The sequence below is a fragment of the Myxine glutinosa genome, chromosome 1 (assembly GCF_964187855.1).
Source record: "Myxine glutinosa chromosome 1, kmMyxGlut1.1, whole genome shotgun sequence".
Taxonomy (NCBI): Eukaryota; Metazoa; Chordata; class Myxini; order Myxiniformes; family Myxinidae; genus Myxine; species Myxine glutinosa.
The window spans coordinates 144,015,976-144,031,641 of record NC_136261.1 but is presented as its reverse complement, the minus strand read 5'-3'; the positions used below and the strand labels follow the sequence as shown (position 1 = coordinate 144,031,641).

The 15,666-nt window shown below is 39.9% G+C and overlaps 1 protein-coding gene across 2 annotated transcripts in view; it reads left to right on the top strand.

The window, feature by feature from the left end:
* The window catches only part of TMTC2 (transmembrane O-mannosyltransferase targeting cadherins 2), a 253,470-nt gene extending 243,054 nt beyond the window's left edge, over positions 1–10,416 (top strand). For both annotated transcript variants that reach the window (XM_078777820.1, XM_078777816.1), the window contains 4 exons: positions 566–647; positions 765–879; positions 2,721–2,784; positions 9,013–10,416. In XM_078777820.1, coding sequence (XP_078633946.1) covers positions 566–647; positions 765–879; positions 2,721–2,784; positions 9,013–9,189 — 438 coding nt within the window. In that variant the 3' untranslated portion in view covers positions 9,190–10,416. The remainder of the gene's footprint in view (positions 1–565; positions 648–764; positions 880–2,720; positions 2,785–9,012) is intronic.
* The last annotated feature ends 5,250 nt before the right edge of the window (positions 10,417–15,666 follow it).

Sequence of the window (15,666 nt, the reverse complement as noted above, 5' to 3'; positions counted from 1 at the left end):
AGCCTCCTCCCTCCCACAGATCTCCCGATGTCCCTGTTCTCTACTGTTGTACTGGTGTGCTTCCCTCTCTCTCCCCATCTTGTCTCCTGCTCCCTTTATTATATGTTTTATGTGTCAGTTCATGTTTTTTTTTTGTCATTAATGTTAGCTCTTACTCGAGCCGCGATCTTGTATACAAAAAAATAAATAATAATCCGTCTCCATGTGCTGCATGGTGGCATTGCCGGGCAATGTTGCACACTGGAGGATATGTTATTTATTTATTTGGCATGGGGATGGTGTACTTTGAATGGATCTGTTCTTGTTACATTAATTGGCCACTTTGTATATTTATACGTTTTTTTCTCACAACCATGTTGTTTTTTACGAAGATTACTTCGAACAATTTGATGGCTTCGGAAAATTGCACAGGTCGCTGTGTATCGGCTTTGAGTTCTCTGGAGCTGTTTGGGTTTCAGCTTTTAATATCTTTCAGAAATAACTCCAAATATGCTGCATTTTGTGTTGCACTTAGCATCAAAGTAGGAAGCTGAAGGTCCATTTTTTTTCTATTTGTTTTGATTAGAATCGCAGAGAGGAAGCTGAAAATCTGTTCCACAGGGCCATCACACTGGATCCCAGGAAAGGGAACAGCTACATGCATTATGGTGGTTATGGCTAATTATTTTTGCACCTTCATACTGACAAACATTTGCAAAGGCCTTTTGGGGTTTACTCACCCAGTGTGCATCTTGCCTCATAATGAACCCTTTTTGTCTTTTCAGCACAGTTCCTGGCTGAGCAGAATCGCTTTGTTGAAGCAGCCAGTATTGCCGAAAAAGCAGCAGAGAAGGACAGCCAGGATTTTGAAATAATCTTCAGTACAGCACACATGTGCAGGTATGTGGCTGGAATCCATTATGCCTGTGGTAATTCCTTTGACACGACTGAATTTAAATTACGTATTATTGTGCAGGGGATTGCTTATGCTTCTATCAAAAAAAAAAAACAGTGTTCCAGATGGAGAGGATATGTATTGATGTATCCGTCATTTCATTTTAAGACGGTTTGGTGATGCATCAAATATGTGAATTCCAAAACGAACAATATAATATGCAAAACGGAAGAGATCTCCTTCAGAGGATTTGGTTGTAACTGCCCTAGATATTTATTGCATCTTGTGCTGCAGTTATATGTTTTGAAAACTTCTATAAATTGTAATAATAATGAGGTCTATAAATTTGACGCAGCTTTGTGGTGTCATGACAAGTCGAGAAGCATGCCAAGGTTGACTTTGGAAGCAATCGCAATCCGAGACAGCGATCACCACTTCGTCGCAAGATACTTAATTTGAGTGCGAAAATTTGTAATTTGCTCAGAGAGTGGGGGGAAAATAAATAAATAAAAAGAGTGGTGGCGATAATGTGCCAACTTTTCACGAAAGACACCGTCGGATCTTTAACGACCACCAATGCCCGCAGTGCTGGCAAACGGGTCCTCCAGCTCAACATGGTTCCGATGGAGGGTGCATACATTGATGTATCGCACAGCATGGGAAAAAACAAGTTGTCAGATTATTGCTGAGCCAAGATTCGAACCCAAGGCGAGAAAGTTCAATGGCGAGTTGCACATACCTCTATGTTATCCTGCCAGCCTGTATAAAATGTGAAGGTTTGCATTTGGTACTCATCATTGTAACAACAACAACACAACATGCATTTTAAGGCCATGTTCCCTGCTAGAGCGGGGGTTAGCCTTGTGGTCCCCATGACAATCTTCTCCATTTTGCCCTATTTTCTGCATCTCTCCTTGTTAACCCCCTTGCCCGCATTTCTTCTTCCACCATCTTTAGCCAAGTCTTTCTCGGTCTTCCCCGTCCTCTACTTCCTTCTACATTAACTTCCATCACTCTTCTCAACCAGTCACTTTCATCCTTCCTCAATACATGACCAAACCATCTCAACCTGTTCCTCTTCACAGCATCAATCACAGGCAATATTCCCATCATCTTTCGCAATTCATCATTTGTCTTCCTCTCTCTCAACGATGCCCTGACATCATCATTGTAACCTGAATAGAAATTCAGTTCCATTGGTATATACTCACATACGTCATCAAGACAATCTTATTATCATTTCAAAATTTCGATATATTTTGCTTGTTCGGTTTAACATTTTCCTAATTTTTGTTTTTTTGTTTTTTCTGTATACTGAATCGAGGCTCGTGAAAGAGCTGACATTTACTTCACAAACAAATCAACCAGACAAACAAAATATGTAAAAAGAGGGAGCGGAAGACAAGATGGGGAGAGAAGGGGAAGCACACAAACAATTGATTGTTTTTCATGGAGAAATTTTATTTTGACAGAAAATCTTATCATGAAAGACAGTTTCTTCCATGTCTGAAGACAAAGTGGAAAAGCAATATTAGCGTACCTTATTCCTTCGCATGCTTCATATCGCCTTGCTTCAAGATGTCTTGTATCGATCATGACCTTCTGCCCAACTTGAAATTGCCATTATAAGGCAACCTTTCTCTGTGGACCAGCTGTATTTGAGAGAACATTGATAAAGGGTACTACAGAAGAATATTTGCATGGGAAAAGATAAAAGTGCGATTATGTAGTGTGGGACTATTCATGGGAGCTGATATAATCTGTAGATTGATGACAAAAAGGAAGTGGAAATTAATTTAAAATTGAATGCTACGATCACTCATTTCTGCTTGTTCGTCAATCACAGACAAGCCGGGATGAATCAGGCTGCGGAGGTGCATTATCGTCGGGCGTCCAACCTCCAACCAAATGTAAGACATCACAACTACTGCTGTGTACCTCTTTTTTCTTTTCTCTTCAAAAGACTCATGGAAGAACAAGGTTAAAATGGCGGTGGAATATCAATAAATTGGGGACAACCAGTAAGCGAATAAAGAACAAGAAAGGAAGAGGGAACGAAGGGGAGGAAACACTGAAAGTAGCAAGCAAGAGGATTGGGTTAGGAAGGGTGAATTGGGGTAATACATGAAAACCTTGAGAGAAGAGTGGGAAAGCATGTCCTCCAGAATTAGCCGGTTCCATAGATAGGAGAAGCGAGGAACAAAGGAGTTGAGGTGGCAGTTAGCCTGGATTTTGCAAGTTTAACCAGAACGGGTTACTGGAAGAATGTGGGTGGGCATCCTGTTGGAGAAGAGGCAGTAGAAAACAGAGAAATCATCAACCTGCCCGCAATGTGAAAGCAACAGACTTTGAGGTTCAGTTTCATGGCAGGAGATTCCAATAATGTTGAGAACTTTAGATTCCACACAATCCAGAAGAATAGATGTAATGCTGGGGCATTATCCCATAGGGAGTACAGTACTCCATTGAACTCCATAAAGCTTTGAAGACTGTGAGTAGCTCTGATTTCCCCCAAGCATTGACCTGGATGGATGGAGGATGTCAGGGCAGATCAGAGCAAAGTGGGTTTGGTTGGGTACATGAGATTTGGAGGCAAACAGGGCAGGGTTGCTGGTGGACAGTGTGCGTCCAGCAGATACATGGGGGGGGAGGGGAGGGCAGAGAAAGGAGAGGGCAGAGGGTGCAAGACCAGAAATGAGGTGGAGGAAGACAGAGACCACCGACCTGTCGATGATGCTGAAGTGATAGACCCATGGACTCAGTTTTATCGCTAGAGATTCCAATGATCTTGAAAGCTTTGGTTTCCAAGGCGTAAAGCTGAGCAAGATATGAGGTAGTGGAGCCAGCCCATAGTTGGAGAGCAGTACTCCATCAAGCTGTGGATGAAAGCCTTGTAAGTGGATAGGAGTGCAGGTGTACCAAGGAAGGACTTTTCATGATGGAGCATGCCCAGTCGGCATCTGGCTTTGTAGTCCAACTTTGAAATGTGGCTTGTCCAAGAGAGATCATGGCTGAGAGGGAGACACACGGGTTTGAGTGACTGAACCTCTTCGACATGGTTGTTAAGAAAGTAGATGGGAGGATTTGCAGTACAGTTCTTTTGGAGAGAGAGAGAGAGACAGAGAGAGACAGAGAGAGACAGAGAGAGACAGAGAGAGAGAGAGAGACAGAGAGAGACAGAGAGAGACAGAGAGAGACAGAGAGACAGAGAGAGAGAGAGAGAGAGAGAATGAATGAATGAATGAATGAATGCATGAATGAATGAATGAATGAATGAATGTGTGAGATTTCTCAGGATTGAAAGACATGTTCCAGGTGTTTGACCAGATTGTGATTTTGTCAACTCTGAGGAAAGGCTGCTGCTACCTGTCTGCCAGAAGGATGCGGGATGACACGGCAGCGAGTGAAGTCATCAGCAAAGAGACAAAGAGGATTTTCCATCGGATGGAAACATCGGATTTTCCAAACACGGATCCCCCTTCCCATGCCTCCTCCCCCCAAGCCCTCTCCCTTCCACACATCTCCCTGCTCTCAAATGTTGTGTTTGTGTGCTTCACCTTCTCTCCCCATCTTGTTTTCCGCTCCCGCTTTTTGTGTGTTTTGTTTGTCTGGTTGATTTGTTTGTGAAGTAAATGTTAGCTCTTTCACGAGCCTCGATTCAGTATACAAAAAAAAAAAAAAAAAAAAAAAAGGAATAAAATGGGGCCGAGGGCACTGCCTTGGTGCTCATGCGAGAGAGCAGTACACCTGCGCTCCAGCCTTGACAGGGAGAGAAGAAAGTGTTCTGTTGAGAGCCACATGGCTACAAAAGTGGAGGAAATCAGTAATCCAAGAGTGGAATTGGCCTTGGATTCCATAGGCAGATAGACAGTTTGGAGAGCAAGGCAGGATGCCAGACTATCGAAAGCTCAAGATATGTCAAGGGAGATGCCCCTGATCTCGTGTCTGATATTGAGGGCCTCCGTCCATTGTTGGGAGAGTAGAAGCAGCATGTCCAAGGTGGAGTGACCAGGTCTGAATCCAAGTTGATGATGTGAAATTAGACTATTGGAGAAAAGGAATGATTTAATGTCAACTGTGATGATGAATTCCATGGCCTTGCTGATGATTGGAAATAAGGTCATTGCTCTTTAGTTGAGGGGATCATTGTTTGCAGCTTTATATGCATGGCTGTGTTGTTGGCTGATTTCCAAGCAGATGGAAGATGACCTGTGGTAAATGAGAGGGTGAAAAGGGCAGACAGAGGAAGTGCAAGAGCAGCAGAGCAGTTTTTTTTAGGACATGTTTGCTGATGTGGTCCGGTCCAGTTGCCATGTCAGAGTTGAGGGATGCCATAAACTTTTCCATATTCTCAGGTGCAAAAGACGCAAAATCCAGAAGCAGTTATGTATGATTCGGTAGTTTAGGTACAGAGAAAGAGGAGGGGTGGGGGGTGGTTAAGGATGCACGATTTTGAAGCAAACACGGAATTGAGGTTTCGGCCTTCTCACGAGTAGAGTCGGCTGTGGTGCCATTTTAGGTGAGTGAAGGGATGAAAGGGGAAGCATACACCAGAGACAGACTTAACAAGGAACCACCAGGTTTTAGAGGAGGGAGACAAGTTTGAAAGCTCATTCTTGACATTGTACAGATGTTGTTTCTAGCTCACCTGAGTGTAGACACACACTTGTTGAGAGCTTTGTGGAATGATCTTTCGTTGCCTTTGGTTGGATTTGCCTTCCAGCAGGGGAAAGCAAGTGGTTTTAAAGTAACTACCTCGCCACAGGATTCATTGTACCAAGGGCGGCAATATGGGTAGGAGAGATAGCTGAAGCCGAGATGGGATGAATCTGTGCATGAGAGAGAGCAGATTTCTGTGGAAGAATTCCCAGACTGAATTAATATCAGGGACGGTACATACAGTGCATTCAGAAAGTATTCAGACCCCTTCACTTTTTCACATTTTGTTATGTTGCAGCCTAATGCTGAAATCGTTTAAATTCATTTTTTCCCTCATCTATCTACACTCAATACCCCATAATGACGAAGAGAAAACAGGATTTTAGAAAGTTTTGCAAATTTATTAAAAATAAAAAACGGAAATATCACATTTGCATAAGTATTCAGACCCTTTGCTATGACACTTGAAATGTAGCTCAGGTGCCTCCCATTTCTCTTGATCATCTTTGAGATGTTTCTCGACCTTGATTGGAGTCCACCTGTGGTAAATTCAATTGATTGGACATGATTTGGAAAGGCACACACCTGTCTATATAAGGTCTCACAGCTGACAATGCATATCAGAGCAAAAACCAAGCCATGAGGTCGAAGGAACTGCCTGCAGAGCTCAGAGACAGGATTGTGTCGAGGCACAGATCTGGGGAAGCCTACAAAAAATTTCTGCTGCATTGAAGGTTCCCAAGAGCACAGTGGCCTCCATAATTCTTAAATGGAAGAAGTTTGGAACAACCAGGACTCTTCCTAGAGCTGGCCGCCCGGCCAAACTGAGCAATCGGTCACCTCTCTTACCAAGGCCCTTCTTCCCCGATTGCTCAGTTTGGCCGGGCGGCCAGCTCTAGGAAGAGTCCTGGTTGTTCCAAACTTCTTCCATTTAAGAATTATGGAGGCCACTGTGCTCTTGGGAACCTTCAATGCAGCAGAAATTTTTTGTAGGCTTCCCCAGATCTGTGCCTCGACACAATCCTGTCTCTGAGCTCTGCAGGCAGTTCCTTCGACCTCATGGCTTGGTTTTTGCTCTGATATGCATTGTCAGCTGTGAGACCTTATATAGACAGGTGTGTGCCTTTCCAAATCATGTCCAATCAATTGAATTTACCACAGGTAGACTCTAATCAAGATGTAGAAACATCTCAAAGATGATCAAGAGAAATGGGAGGCACCTGAGCTAAATTTCAAGTGTCATAGCAAAGGGTCTGAATACTTATGTCAATGTGATGTTTCAGTTTTTTCTTTTTAATGAATTTGCAAAACTTTCTAAAATCCTGTTTTCTCTTTGTCATTATGGGGTTTTGAGTGTAGATTGATGAGGGAAAAAATGAATTTGAACGATTTCAGCAGAAGGCTGCAACATAACAAAATGTGAAAAAAGTGAAGGGGTCTGAATACTTTCTGAATGCACTGTATAGGAGAACAGTCCTGAAGTGTGATGGCTGCTTGTAGTCCCTGCCAGTTTGCTTGAGTGAACTTCCAGACTCGCCGGTGCTGAGGCTGTTCTCTGAGGATGGCCAGAGAGATGTTGACTTTCACAAGCACATGATTAGATGAGCCAATTGGGGCAGAGGCCGAGTAAGATACATTGTCAGCTAAGTTGGTCATTACCAAATCCAGAAGGGAATATTTGCCATTGAGAGAGATCCGGGTGGGAAAATTTACAGATTGAGTCAGTCCAATGGTCACAGAAGTCCTTTGCAGATTTTTTTTTACCTTTTGAAAATATAGAGAAAAGAGAGAAGTACAATAGAAGTGATGTGTGAGAGGGAAACTAGGATAAGGCAGAGATTTACTTTTGCATTAATAATTGCAGCTCAATGTAGTAGGTGTGTGCAGTGTGCGGGGAGGAGGGTGGGGTGGGGGTTTGGGGGGGTGTGAATGTGTTTTTTGGCATTTATGCTACTAAATCAACTCACAGGTCAGTTTCACAATTTAAACCTTTAACCTGACTGATTTAAAGATGCTCTAAACTTGGAAAGTCTTTCTGCAAAACTTTCATGACATAAGTTTATTTCCAGCACCTGGTCTGTCAAGCGCAAGGCCGTGCATTTAATTCAGCTCATACATCTTAAAACATGTGCCTGTCCTACGTTAACAAGCCTTATTTATGAGTCCTGGAAGAGGAATCGTTTTTACATGAGTTATACATCTCTGCCACACTTTGTGATAATCATGCGGACAGAGTGCATTGCGATAAATATTTTGGGAAAACGGTCAATGAACCCACACCATCTGAATGCTGAATGCAGTAACTGTTCTCGTTCGTCCATTTCATCCTTCATCCTCTTTTATCCACCCAAGCACAGTGTTGAAAAACTCGGTGAGGACATTTTTTATAGGAAATAAATATATACTTGTTCCATTTTGGTCAGTTACATTGAGAGACTTCGGTCATGACATGTATAGCTCTTTATTGTAACTCATAATACACAAATATATTTCATAATATTTTTTGATGTCTGCATTGCAAACAGGCAATGAATCATAACCCAACTAGAGGATGAGAACCTGGTTAAAATTTTCTGCAATCAGCACAAAAAAAACTTCAAATTACATTTTGTTACCCTCGCCGGAGGAGAGGGTATTGCATTTGAGTCCGTTTGTCTTTGTTTGTCTGTTTATTTGTCTGTTTGTTTGTTTGTCCGCACAGAATAAATATGATTTTCTCTGCAACCGTTGGTCAGATTGAGAGGAAATTTTCACCAGAGGTGCAACTCCACCTGTATAATTTTTAATGATAATTATGACGTCATAGGTCACGTGTTTCGGCCGCCATCTTGGAAAAACCGAAAAACTTTGCACTTCTATATCTCCGAAAGCGCTGAATAGAAAAAATTGAAACATGGCTCATTGTAAAGAACTTTCCATGGGGAATAAAATATGTTAATGATGATGTCATAGGTGCCTCCATTATGATGTCATAATTCGACAAGTACAAAACTTCATCCTTTCAAGATGAAATTTATTGAGCGCCATGTCGGCATAAATTGGTGGAGAAAAAAAATAATGATGTCATCGGTCACGTGGTTCGGCCGCCATCTTTGAAAAATTTTCACCTCTATATCTCCAAAAGCGCTGAATAGAAAAAATTGAGACATGGCTCATTGTAAAGAACTCTCCATGGGGAATAAAATATGTTAATGATGATGTCATAGGTGCCTCCATTATGACGTCATAATTCGACAAGTACAAAACTTCATCCGATCAAGATGAAATTTCTTGAGCATAATCTCGAAATAAATTAGTTTAGAAAACAAAAGAATGATCACATCATCTGTCACGTGGTTCGGCCGCCATATTTGTTTTAACACAAAAGCCTTAAAAACCACGGAAAATACATCCTGGTGAGGGTTTGCGATGTCTGATTGCTCTTTATTGTTGCTTAAATGTTTTGTGCATCTTCAAACTAAAGAATCTTTGTTTTGCAGCAACCGACAGCACTCATGAACCTCGGAGCAATTCTGCACCTCAACGGGCGTCTGCATGAGGCTGAAGCGTACTACCTGCAGGCTCTTCAGCTCAAGCCTAATGATGCCATAACACAGTCAAACTTGCAAAAATTGCACAAAATTATCGAGCGACACGAGGTCAAAGGTCACCACTAAATTCCACATCCGTTTGGTGTCAATGGAGATCAGCAAGGAAAAAAAAAATACTCTCTGCCATAAAAAACCGAACTTACGCGATTGTTGTTGATGCGATTTATTTATCATATGTGACATCATGGGACACTGATTAGGTGAAAAACCCTAACAGACATACATTTTGAATAATTATAAGGAACGTTTAATTGCGACCTAATCACATGATGCCTCGTTTTGGCGAATGTTTTCAAACAGCGATCCAACGTGGAAATAATTAAATCTCAATACAGCGTATGTCCACCTCCTGCAGCAATCGTTTCATTGCATCATCATCGCATTGTTCATATGATCACTCGAATCTGAGCATGGGCAATGGCATTTCACGCCCGAATCAGCCCCCGTTTCAGCTCAGAGGGTCTGTGGCTGTCTTGGCAAGATTCCAATGACATCACAGAGATGTTCAATTGGATTTAAATCTGGCGAAATGGCAGGCTAGGTTGTCATGATATTAATGGTGGCATTGCCATCAACATTCCTTGTTCAAATGGCCCTGTGAGCAAGACATTGTCGTGCATAAAAATTATTCCTGGACTAGCGTGTTGGTGTCATATTGTTGCAAGAACTCATTAATTTATAGATCTACCCTCAGATTGAAATGGATACAGATAGATTTGGTGCGAAAGGTCTCAGTAATACCACCCCACGTGATGACCCTTCCATGTCCAAAATCTGAGGCTTTCTGGATTTAAAAAAACTATGGCGTATCGCTCATTGTGTCTTCTGTAGATCCCCTGCATGGCCTTTCAAGAGAAATCTGGACTTGTCATTGAACACAATTCTTGGCCATTGCTACTGTGTCCATTGGAAGTGATGATTTGACCACTGCATACATGTTTTGATGTGTCACAGTGCAAGTCTTGGATATTGAACAGGATGGCGAGCACAAATTCCTGAATCACGGAGACAACTTGCGGCCATGTTGAAACTTGTCCCGTTTGAAACAAATTTCGTAGATGGGGTGTGCAAATGCATCGGCCTTGAGTGGAATTCAATATCCTGTGAGGTCCACTCTTGGCATATCTCTTGTTGATCCAGTGACTTGATAACAGCTAATGAGATCATAAACAGTTCCTCTCCTCACATTAAATAGCCTTATAACATGGATCATGGAAGACCCTGCTTGAAAGTGTCCAATTATTTAATTCCTATCATTTTCTGATAGATATCTGACATTGTAATCAATTGTTTAAAAAAAAAAATTCAATTTTTAAAAAAGACTTTCAAATTTGCTCAGAATGCTTCCTGTCATCTCTAAAACATTGTAGGTGCATGAGCAGCACTTGCTGAATAATTATTGCATGAGGAAATTCTGTTATTACTCAGGTTCACTATGTTAACAAATATAATTTCGTTCAAAATTTTGGTAGATTAGCAAAACTATACATTTTTGGAATATTCAGAGCATGAGGAATCCAAAAATTAATGTTTACATTTGCGTAGACACCTTTGCGAAAATGACACTCAGGACAGTGATGAAGATAGTCAGGTTCACTATGTTAACAAATATAATTTCTTTCAAAATTTTGGTAGATTAGCAAAACTATACATTTTTGGAATCTTCAGAGCATGGAGAATCTGAAAATCAATGTTGGCATTTGCACAGACACCTTCATGGCCGCCATTTTGGATTTAGAAAATGGCCACCATAAAATACATATTTTGCGCGATCTCGGCTTCTAGTCAACCTAGAGACTTAATTAAATATGCTAATCCTATGTTTTCTGGGTCAAGGAATCCAATAAAGGCCTCAAAATAGTGCTCAGGATTATAGAAAAGCAACAAACAAAGGTAATTGAAAACCATTGTCTTTATATTTGTGATATAACTGTATTACATAATACATGATATTGCAAGTCCTTTGAAGTTATAGGTTGTTATAGGAAGTTGTAGGTAGTATCAGATTGAACTATAAGTCCTATCCACAGGATCTACGAGGTCTATACCGTTCAGGAATATGCTTTTACAGATCTTCATCACTGTCCTGAGTGTCATTTTCGCAAAGGTGTCTACGCACATGTAAACATTAATTTTTGGATTCCACATGCTCTGAATATTCCAAAAATGTATAGTTTTGCTAATCTACCAAAATTTTGAACGAAAAAACATAGTGAACCTGACTATATATGGAAACTTGCAATCAGGTGTTCTGTATATCCCTCGTGTCAAAAAGGCACTGAGAATGAATGCTGGAAGAGCACTTAAACAATTACATTATCAATTCTGTATGTTCCTTTTATGGCAGAGACTACATATACATGTATATATACACACACACACATATATATATATATGCAAAGACTTACGGTTGGGAGTAAATTCAAACGACTCCATGGTAGGATCTCCAACCTTTAATTGAACCAACAATGACAACGTTTCGGTTAACAACGTGTGAAGAACCACATGCATCCGTTAACCTTCCTCAAGAGTGATAAAATAATCTCAAACCCCCCCTTATATACTCAAAGGTGGGGGTGGGCAAAGCTGGACAGCCAATCAAAACACATGTCACATTGCTCTTGTGAAATCAGACCGTTATCACCAAATTTTAAAATTAACAGCACATCAACGGCTCAAAACCATAACGTAAATAATACTGGATTATAATCCAAATGTTTAGCTGCACTCCGGAACTATCTGTAAAATTTTTATTAACAAATGATCATAAGTTAATGTAACCCTATTAGTTAGTGAGATGAAAGTAATTAAAAAGAAAAAGTTAGCAAAAGTTAGCAGTCAGTTCCCTGACTTTAAATAGAGGTTCCACATAATGTTGTCATCCAAGGTTTTTATCAAGATGATGCATCCATGGTTCCCCCAAACCACCCCACCCCTCACCTTCCGCCCCCTCCTTTGTTTCTTCCCACCTCTTTACCCATACCATATGGCCATGTGTTGATATTGATACCATTACAGACTATTTTGTGCTTTCATCTCACCAACTAATAGGGTTACATTAACTTATGATCACTTGTTAATAAAAATTTTACGGATAGTTCCGGAGTGTAGCTAAACATTTGGGTTACAATCCAGTTTTATTTACGGTATGGTTTTGAGCCGTTAATGTGTTGTTAATTTTTTAATTTGGTGATAACGGTCTCATTTCACGAGAGCAATGTGATATGTGTGTTGATTGGCTGTCCCGCTTTGCCCACCCCCACCTTTGAGTATATAAGGGGTTTTTGAGATTATTTTATCACTCTTGAGGAAGGTTGACTGATGCACGTGGTTTTTCACATGTTGTTAACCGAAACGTTGAGTCATTGTTGGTTCAATTAAAGGTTGGAGATCTTACCATGGAGTCTTTGAATATATATATATATATACAGGGTGAGTCAAAAGTAGCGCCCGATTTCTGTTTATATATATGTGTGTATATATATATATATATATATATATATATATATATATATATATATATATATATATATATATATATATATATATATATATATATATATATATATATATATATATATACAGTGAAACCTTGACTTACGAGTTTAATTCGTTCTGTGACCGAGCTCGTAACTCAATTTGCTCGTTTCTCAAATTAAATTTCCCCATTAAAATGCATTGAAATGCTATTAATCCGTTCCAGCCCCCAAAAAACCACACCAATTTTTTTTGTTACGTGTTTTTAAATAAGAAAAATGTACTTTATAAATAACAAATAATGTATAAACAAGCACGACCTCGTATATACTGTACATAATAAGCGGCGTTACGCGCGCTGCTTGTAAACAAGGAGGAAGCGGACAACGCGGTAATTTGTAAGAGTCTTTATTCAAGAGCTCACTGTAACACTGGCGCTGGCGCGCTCCGGGCTGCGCGCCCGGGGTATATCCTGAGGCCACGCCTACCCCTCGGCGTGGCCACCACCCACTTGGTGCGCGGAATGATGTCACCACGCCAGTGAGCTTCCGTGTCCGCCACAATGCAAAGAAATAAACTGGTTTTATTAAGTCTATTTACCTTGAAGATCAGACGAAGATGCTGGCGGAGGTGGAGGAGATGACTTTTGCCTTTTTCGCCATACTTTCCTCGCTTTCACTTGCAGGGCGTTTCAATAAAAACCTGTCCAACGAGGTTTGTTTCTTCCTCCCTTTCAAAATGTTTCGATCGTACTGCCTCGCCAAGTCGACAACACGCACACCTCGCTCATGTTTTTCGACGATTGCGTGTTTTATATCCAAGCACATCATCCTCTTCTTCTTCTCAGTACTGCCCTTGGCACTCAATTTCTTAGGACCCATGGTTAAAACTAAGAAATTTTCCAAAATAACCAACATGCGAAAACAAAGCAGCAGCGATATACGGCAGAGATGCTTGCACGGCAAGATAACCACGTGACCGGAACCCACCTGGTGGCGGGTGGCGTAAGCTCGTAACTCAGATCTCGGCTCGCATCTCAAAGCAAAAAACCGCCCGAGCGACGGCTCGTATCTCGGAAAGAAACTCGTAAGTGGGTGCACTCGTAAGTCAAGGTTTCACTGTATATATATATATATATATATATATATATATATATATATATATATATATATGTATATATATATATATATATATATATATATATATATATATATATATATATATATATACATATATATAGATATATATATATATATTTCTGTCAGTTGATTGTTTGTTTGACATTTGTATTACAGTGTACAAGAAGGTATAAATAAATGAATGACATGTTTATCTAACCATTTATTCGGGGGAAAATTATTACGGAAGTGTACCAAGCTGTTTTACTTGCAATTTTCAAAGTGCCCTCCCTCATGATCGATGCACAATTGCAGCCGAGCAGGCACAGAGTGGCACACACGCTTGCAGAGTTCGATATCAATTTCCTCAAACTTTGCAGTGATTTGAGCCTTCAATTCCTGAATGGTACGAGGCTTTTCACGATAAACAAGGTCTTTCATGAGCCCCAAAATAAAGAAATCTGGAGGTGTAAGGTCTGGGGAGCATGCCAGCCACTCGATCGGACCGCGGCGGCCGATCCACCTTCCGGGAAAGTTTTCATCAAGCCGAAAGCTTATAAAGATAAACATGTCATTCATTTATTTATACCTTCTTGTACACTGCAATACAAATGTCAAGCAAACAATCAACTGACAGAAATTAAATATACATCTATAAACAGAAATCGGGCGCTACTTTTGACTCACCCTGTATGTGTGTGTGTATATATATATATATATATATATATATATATATATATATATATATATATATATATATATATATATATATATATATATATGAGTTTAAAAGACTGAGGCCCAGTTCTGGACGTGGAGTAGAAGATGTTTTGACCATAGTCCTGTTGGGTTAAAAGTTGATTTTTTAAATTAGTTTTGCTAAGGGATATTGTCGCAAATTTTCTCGACTCAATGAGTATTACCTCTGAATAGCATTCTCCTGGTACATTCCAACCGCACTTTCAGTATTTGTAGTTCGGAAATTTTCTGCAGCGTATTTTGTGAAAATGTCACTTTTTAAAATGTGAAAATGATCTGAAAATGAAACATTATGATCACGTTTTGGCTTCTGGCCTCTTTTAGCCCTTTTTTTTTTTAAACCAAAACAGTGACCACTTTTAGCCGGCTCTGATTTAAAAAAAAACTGCAACGTATTTTGCCAAAAAAGCCAATTACAATTGAAACAGCAACTGCCTAAACAGGAACTAGCAACAAATGAAATACCAATATTGATGACACAATCAATAACTCGAAATATACATCATACTTGTGTTTAATTTTTTTTTTTTGGTGGTGTAAATTTGACTATTTTGTTTCAGTAGGACACTTCCTGATATACAACTGCCACAGGTATCCTTTTAATTATTATAACAACTAGAATCAGATCAGGTATTGTAAAAGTATTGTTGGAAATGTGCAAAACAATGTTCACAATATCTACAACTTTAACCTCTTAGATGATTCTTCAACCTTTCTATTCTGCCAGCTAAAAGCACTTAAAATTGTACCTTAAGATGAAAACTTCATTTTGTTTAAGTTATACTTTATATCTTTCACATACATGACCACATGCACAGATTTGTGCTAATTGCACCAATAAGGCTGATGACGAGCTCAGTTGATTGATGTTTTTAAGAACTTTGCTAAGAATTGTTGCATTTCTTTGTGTCCATACCTAAAACTTGACTAGAGCAGCTCGTGTTCTAGCCACTAAAAACTTTGTATCATTGATTGTTGTGCATTATTTTAATAAAATGTACAGGCGTCAGTCGAATATGCAATTAAAGCTCTCAGTTTGGCCTGTTGGTTTGTTATGTCTTTTCTTGTCAGACAAAACTGGGCATGGTTTTTGTCAACAGTGGAAATCATTGATAAGCCTCTAATAGGAAACCCTTGCAACAACATTGCTGAGTCACCTTTAAGCAGCACATTAGTACACCATGGATAT